The 7,253-nt window shown below is 35.4% G+C and overlaps 2 protein-coding genes across 2 annotated transcripts in view; one reads left to right on the top strand and one right to left on the bottom strand.

Moving 5' to 3' along the window:
• Positions 1-2,608, top strand: part of LOC107556505 (uncharacterized) — a 4,182-nt gene extending 1,574 nt beyond the window's left edge. The window contains exons 3-5 of the mRNA XM_016239642.1: positions 143-386; positions 819-930; positions 1,018-2,608. Coding sequence (XP_016095128.1) covers positions 143-386; positions 819-930; positions 1,018-1,265 — 604 coding nt within the window. The 3' untranslated portion in view covers positions 1,266-2,608. The remainder of the gene's footprint in view (positions 1-142; positions 387-818; positions 931-1,017) is intronic.
• A 2,029-nt stretch (positions 2,609-4,637) lies between these two features.
• Positions 4,638-6,537, bottom strand: LOC107556509 (pollen-specific leucine-rich repeat extensin-like protein 1). The gene is made up of 4 exons (XM_016239646.1): positions 6,490-6,537; positions 6,180-6,278; positions 5,609-5,728; positions 4,638-4,820 (listed from the first exon to the last, which is right to left on the bottom strand). Exons 1-4 carry the CDS (start codon positions 6,523-6,525, stop codon positions 4,710-4,712), a joined length of 366 nt encoding a protein of 121 aa, XP_016095132.1. The 5' UTR covers positions 6,526-6,537; the 3' UTR covers positions 4,638-4,709.
• Positions 6,538-7,253: the final 716 nt, after the last annotated feature.

Here is a 7,253-nt window from a genome sequence, read left to right as displayed (position 1 = left end):
TATATATATATATATATATATATAATAAAGGTAGGACACAAATTTATACGTGTTTTTTTTCTGCCATTTTCAAACGTTTACAAAATGGTCTTTCACAATTTTCATATGGGATCAATTTGTGTGGCGTTTCTTCTGGATAATGTAACCGCGCAGTCTCAGTCATCAGTAGGCGGCAGGGTTGCTCCTTCGAGGGAGGAAAGAGGAAAGAGGAAGCAGGCGTTGTTTCAGTTTCATATCAGTTGATACCGTTGTGTCACTCTTTCGAATGGGACGAGCAGTCTAGTCCACTCCAAAATGCGCGGTCCATTTTCACAAGTTTGTCCGAGGAAGCCCACAGTTGCCTGGTCTCTACAATCGGTGAAAAGAGAGTAGACCTGTCTCTCAAGGTGAGCTGACGTTGTAAAAAATCTAGTCTATCAAGTTTATACTAAACTTTTTGTGCCATTGTTTAATATAATTAATGCTGGCTCTATGATTAACCAAGTAGCAACCAAGCAAGACATTCGACAAAAATAAGTTTGTTAGGTTAAAAAAAAGTAATTCAGTGTAATGTTTGTAAACTTTCTGGTTGTCAAATATGCAATATTCAACAGTTAATGTGATAAACACCTGTGTGAACTTGAGGAGCTCTGAAATGCCAGGTTATTGACCTTTGAAAAGTGAAAGTAGTTCTCGGAAAAGCAGAAGAGAGTCATTTGCCACGTGGATTAATTAGCTAATGCAACATAACTTACTACATAATGATGCTTGCTGTACTGGGAAGTTCTTTTCTCTTGAAAAACATAATGATATTGTATTTGTTTATTTATGGGCATCAGTTTCTACAAAGTGGTGTAAAATGGCTGTCAGATGCCGTAGCATCCGCCCTTAACATGGTCATCCGGTCATGGTCAAATGTTACGGAAATCTTGGAATCAACAGGAATTGATGGTAAATGTACAAAAATCATACTTGAGAGCTTCAATTTATTTAAACCAAAACACATTTTCACATGTATGTTTTCATGTTTTTATCTAGTCAAGCTACCTTTCCAAGAAGTTACTCCGGAGGGAGTGATTTTTGTCGCTCAGTGGGCCCTTCTGGTTGTTGTGGCCTACTGGATAATAGCCTTCATCCTGCGTTTGGTTGTTGGAGCTGTAAGGCAGGCTCTGTGGCTGCTAAAGGTCACCTTTGCCATGGGCATGTTTGGATTGATTCTCAGCGACGCTGGAGCCTCTGCAGAAACAACAGCTATAAGACTAGCGGGCCTGGCGTGTGTGACTTGAAACTCTGCAAAGAAACCACGTTGTTTGTCTAAACTGGGAGTGTGCTTCAATATTCCAAGTGTTAGTTAAAAGATTATTAAGTCAAATTTATCTTAGGGTCCCATAGCACAACTGGTAGATCTGGCATCTGAGGGGTTTAATTGTTAACAAAAGGACTGAATCAAATGTCCAAACATCGTTTCTGGGGTCTTGAGGTACAGAGAACAGCAAAATGTATTTACACTGCATTTAAATAATCATGTTTTTGTTTCTTATTACATTATTCAGGGATGTGATGCACAGGGCAACAGTACAAAATGTATTTAACCAGTAAATTATAATAAATTTTTTCAACAAAAGCCCTGTCCGATAAATGGTCTCCTTGGCAACAGTCCACTGCATTTTTTCTGTGACTGTATTTTGGAGCGAAAAACCTGACATGAATCCCTGAAGTCAGAAAAACAACTGAAAAATTTGCCTGAAAAAGTCTGAACCAGATGTAAATCCTCTTTTCAAATTCTAGAATCTCCACCTTTTTATTAATTTTTTTGTTACACCCAATTCTATATCTCCCCTTCAACGGGTGAATCCAGTAGAATCTTTTGTGTTATGGAGAAATTACTGAAATCTCACTAGTTGCAATGTCCGTTTTGATCAAATCCTGGAGATGCTTAATGCGCAGACCTTAAAATCAACATAAATACTTTTTATTATAATCATGTTTATTGTCATTCTTATTATAGTTCAAAGTGTGACAACAAATTACATTTCATTTTCCAATAATGCAACATATAACAAGAGAAATTACTTTGCCGGTTGGCACTAGATGTCAGACAATATAAAAATATATATATTTAGAACATGCAATGATAATATAAAATACGAACAGTAAACGTAGTCCCGGTGAAGAAAATGATAGCAGTTAAAGGGCAGTTAAAATGACCCATCAATATGCAGGTACAACACAAATCCTAATATAAAATGTCACTGTAATATTTTACACACATTATCAAGATTCATGTATAAATGTTTTGTTTGCAGCATTTGTTTTATTCCAGCTAACAGCACTATGAAAATGCCCTAGGCAAACGCAGCTACTGGCTTGGAAGTTGAGAAAATTACATGCATTACTAATAACATGCATTATATGTGTTTAACTTAATTAGACAGACATTTTTTTTCATATATGTGTCTGATTCCTGGGGTTACATGATTATGTTTAAGCAGGTAAAAATAATGTATATTTTAGTTTTCTCAGGTTACAGGTTTTTGTTGTTGTTTCCCAACACTACAAGAGAGTGAAGTAAGTACAGGTGCATCTCAATAAATTAGAATGTCATGGAAAAGTTAATTTATTTCAGTAATTCAACTCAAATTGTGAAACTCGTGTATTAAATAAATTCAGTGCACAAGTTGGCAAAAATGTAAATAGAGTGAATATATACACTACTGTCAATAGTTTATGGACATTTGCACAACTACATCAATAATAAAATAATGGCTTCGTATCACATGTAGTTCTACACAAAAGTGTAGAATATAGCTTCTTCAGCCTGACTGAATGGAGAGATTAGACAAAGTGAAAATGGTAGCTCACTCTTCAGGACAGGTCATAACTAGTGTGTCTATGGAAATTGCATGGCTTTTTACTTGAATATACCAGTGGTGTAATGTAATGAAGTAATAATACTTCATTACTGTACTTAAGCATTTTTCTGGGAGTATCTTTACTTGAGTTTTTATATTTCAGCCAACTTTTACGTTTACTCCACTACATTTCCTAATTAAAATGTATACTTTTACTCCGATACATTTCCCCGAAGCATATTCGTTACTTACAACAAAATAGTTAGAAGTCAGAAAAACACAGACTGCAGGTTTGACGAATCAGTGGTCTGGCGTTTGCAAGTTAGACTCCTAAAAACACCTTTGCTCATGAGCAAACAAGTGCGCGGCGCGCACAACCGCGGGTAATCCATTTTCCACTCAAGTCGAGTCTGGGTGTGCGATATACAGTATATCTTCGATAATATGGTAAGTGTTGTTTTAATTATGTGCGATCTGACATTATCAAGTAGGCTATATCACCAAATCACACACAGAGTGCACGCACGTTGATTTATTAGTATATTAAAACTCAAAATTCCGGGCATTCTAAATTGTAGACTGCAAAAATGCTTCTGTATGCTTTTATATTTATATAATTTAATAGTTAACTTAATCTATATCACAAAGAGCACCGTTTTTCTGCAAATATCAGCATGAACACATTTAATAATAATTTTAAACAAGTTCATTAAAGCAATGAGTGACTTACATTTTATACATAATATTGCTTGTTTTTGCTCAATTCTGCCAACGAAAATAGCTCCAAACAAAGATCACAGCACAGTTTTGCGTCTCTGAGCAATGGACGGTGTTTACTTATTGAATGAATCAGCTTTTTGAACGAATCGGTTGAATAAATGATTCAGTGATTCACTCATTAACACAGTCAAATGCTTTGTTTCTGAATGAATCAGTCGTTTGAATGAATCGGTTGAATCTCAATGACTCACTCATTAACAGTCACTTGCGGTCACCTACTGGCGGTTTTAATTTCACATTTCGACATGTTATTCAACGTTTTATGTTAAAAACAACATTATTTATGCAGCTGTAAGTGCAGTGTAAATGCATCCATGTCCCCTCTGAGATACATAAACTGTGTAAATACAAACCCAATTCCAAAAAAGTTGGGACACTATTCCATTCCTTTTTTACTCACAATTTGTACAATTTACAAATCTCATAAACTTATATTTTATTCACAATAGAATAATGTGTTGATGCCATGAAATTTAAAATCAACTTATTTTTCCCTTAAAATGATACATTTTCACAGTTTAAACATTTGATATGTCATCTATGTTGTATTCTGAATAAAATATTGAAATTTGAAACTTCCACATCATTGCATTCTGTTTTTATTCACAATTTGTACAGTGTCCCAACTTTTTTGGAATCGGGTTTGTACATCTAAATGCTACGTCAGATGCAGATCTTATGTTGGAATGAAAGACAACTAAGTACCGAATGAAGTGCTTCTTATTCTTCCCCAAAAATACTAAATGGAAGAGAAAGAGTTAAAACTGAACACAATATTGCTACTCAAGCGGTGTATGAACATATTACAGGTACTGTACAGTATGTAATATATAAAGGGATTTGTTTTTTTGTTTTCTTCTAATTGTAATATCCTTCTATAGCACTTAAGCTTGACTGAGTCCTTTAAGAATATGTCTCATCATAAACTATTTAAGTAGTAGTTTTAATTAAGGTCCTATTAGTTCTAAGGCCAAAATTATTATCATTTAATAATAATATTATTTAATATTCTTTTTAAGGCTTAGATTTTGTATGAATCTAACAAACAAGTGTTTGTTTCTACATCACGTGCAGGGATAATTCAGGAATTTGGAGTAACTACAGGAAGTTGCTGCCAGAAGACTTTCCTTTGTTCACGTCAAACTTGACACCAGAGTCACTGGAGTTAAGGATATCCATAGAAATGCTGGTCCTATCAGACGGTTGAGACTAGAAAAAAGACAGGTAAGAGTGTGAGACACAGAGAGACACTGGGAATATGAAATGTGTCAGGTATAAAGCTTTACTTTTTCTAACAATCATTTTCAGCAATGCGTGGCACATTTTCTGCAATTTGTTTGAAAAAATGTTCAAATGTAATGCGAAGTGGCTGTTACTGAATGACTGGACAGTTAAAAACTGTATTGGATACTTCAATGCAAGCAACTTTGAATTTGAAAGACAGTAACGATGAATAAATCATATGTAGTAAATGTATGTTATTAATAAAAAAAAATAGAAAGACAAATATTAGTAGAATTGCAATTTTTTTTATGCAAAAACACTTAATGGGTAGTTCACCCACAAATTAAAATACTGTCTTCATTTACTCACCCTCAAGTTGTTCCAAACCTGTATGAGTTTCTTTCTTCGGTTCAACACAAAAATAATATTTTGATAGTTGACAGTAGCCATTGACTCCCATAGTATTCTTTTCCATACTATAGAAGTCAGTGACTACTGTCAGTTGTTTGCTAACCAACATAGTTCAAAATATCTTCTTTTGTGTTCAGCAGAAGAAAGAAACTCATACATGTTTGGAACAACTTGAAGGTGAACAAATGTCAGAATTATCAATCTCTTTAACTTTGTGTTGCCCCTTTCAGAGCAATTCATGCATTTGAATTTCATTTTATCCTTTACATATTTGCTTGCTATCTTTGATTACAAATAAGCACATAGAAATATAAACCCACAGGATGAAAAGCAAAGAGATTTGCAAAAGATTTTGGATGTACCACAGGTGCAGATGGGTTGTAGTGGGTTGGAGGGGCATTCCACTGGGGCGGCTGAGCAGGGGGAAGTCCAGGTCCAAAGGCAGGAGGGTAGACAGGGTTTTGATACTCAGGATAAAAGCCCTTAAAAAGAGAAAATGCACAAAATTGATTGATAAATAAACTCTGTACTGGTTTATTAAGTTTTGCATGTCTATACTGGTCCACCAGCTAAAATCCAAACCAGAATTCTTCTCCGTCTTGGGGACCGTGCACACATAACATGTTTAGACCTTTCCACTGCTTGTTTTTATATAGTTTTTCTATGTAAACATGCATTAGATGGACGCCTTTGTGAGTTGCTCTTGCAGTGTTGTTCACACATGACATAGTGTTCCAAAATCATGGCGCTCGAATTAACTCTGCATTATTTTCCCATTCTGCTGCACTAGAGCCATTTAAGCAATTTGGAACTTGTATTCAAAAGTTTTGAAAGTTGCTGCGACCTTAGGATGAACTTCTTGTGTTGTAACATTCCTTATTTGTCACTTTGGATAGAAGGATCTGTGGTAAATCTCTATCTATGTAAACTTACAGGGTTGGGAGGAACAGCAGGTTGTCCGCTCGACTCTGGTGGATAAGGATAGTGAATCTGACCTTGATCTGGATGAGGTGGATAACCAGCGATGTAGCCCTTTAGTCAGAAACAACAAACCATTAATATTACTTACAATGTACACCAGTTACAATCACTAGATTGTTCTAATGTCGCTTAGCATGGTTCTGTCACAAAGAGTTTAAAAAGTGTTTTTTTATGTTTGTTATGTATTGATTTTGTTTGCAGGATAGTGGAGAATGGACAGGAAAGTGTAGGGAGAGAGACAGACTCTTCACATTTATTTTACCTGGCCAGTGTCTCCAGGACCTAAAGGATCAGACATAGTGTTGCTGCAAGGTATTAGGCTACTTAATTAGACTGAGACGCTGTAAAGTTAGATGCAAATCTGTCTGTGCGCTTTCAAGATTTTGGTTTCATCTCAACAATAACGTTACTTAGAAAAAAACATCGACCAAAAAGCAGTGGAAAATGTTTATCAACAACTATAACGCAATGTTTGACAAAATAGTAATCTTAGGCGCCTGTTAAAAATAGTAGGATGACTGTCAACAAAAAACGCTCGCGCGCCTCTTGCATGTGGATTATAGTTACTTTTATTGTAAAGCGAAAGGAGAAAACGGATGTATTGGGATTTAAAACAACATCGTTTACAGAAAAACAACGACTTTGTATAAGTAAAACAAGCTTTAAATCGCGTAAAGCTTGCGTTATTTTCGCAATTTTAACAAAGATAATATTCTTCACACAGAAAGATCATAGCATACTCACAGTTTCATTAATATGGTGGATGTTTCCATTGAAAATTGAGGATTTAGCCGTGTGACAGAGCTGCAAATCGGTAGGAGTGTCCTGTGTGGGAATCTGGTAACAGTTAGAGTTTAACCGCCCCGGGCGCATTCCTGTGGCAAGCCGTTTTGACTTTTATTCATTCTCAGGATATGAATTCTTGATATCAACAATTCAGTTTTTACTAGTTAAAATGTTAATTCTTGATATCAGCTTTTTCAGAGCGCTGATGACGACACAGCTGTTTCACGATTGGCCAAATTC

The sequence above is a fragment of the Sinocyclocheilus grahami genome, unplaced genomic scaffold (genome assembly GCF_001515645.1).
Source record: "Sinocyclocheilus grahami isolate Dianchi unplaced genomic scaffold, SAMN03320097.WGS_v1.1 scaffold571.1, whole genome shotgun sequence".
Classification (NCBI taxonomy): Eukaryota; Metazoa; Chordata; class Actinopteri; order Cypriniformes; family Cyprinidae; genus Sinocyclocheilus; species Sinocyclocheilus grahami.
Note: the sequence above shows the minus strand (reverse complement) of the source record. Positions and strands in the feature narration are given on the sequence as shown.

What these genes read in the sequence shown, in the direction of transcription:
- LOC107556509 (XM_016239646.1), bottom strand. Translation starts at nt 6,525, where the DNA reads ATGTCTGATCCTTTAGGTCCTGGAGACACTGGCCAG. An exon ending in GTCCTGGAGACACTGGCCAG is followed by an intron (nt 6,279 to 6,489) that starts GTAAAATAAATG and finishes TTCTGACTAAAG; the next exon opens with GGCTACATCGCTGGTTATCC. An exon ending in CTGCTGTTCCTCCCAACCCT is followed by an intron (nt 5,729 to 6,179) that starts GTAAGTTTACAT and finishes TCTCTTTTTAAG; the next exon opens with GGCTTTTATCCTGAGTATCA.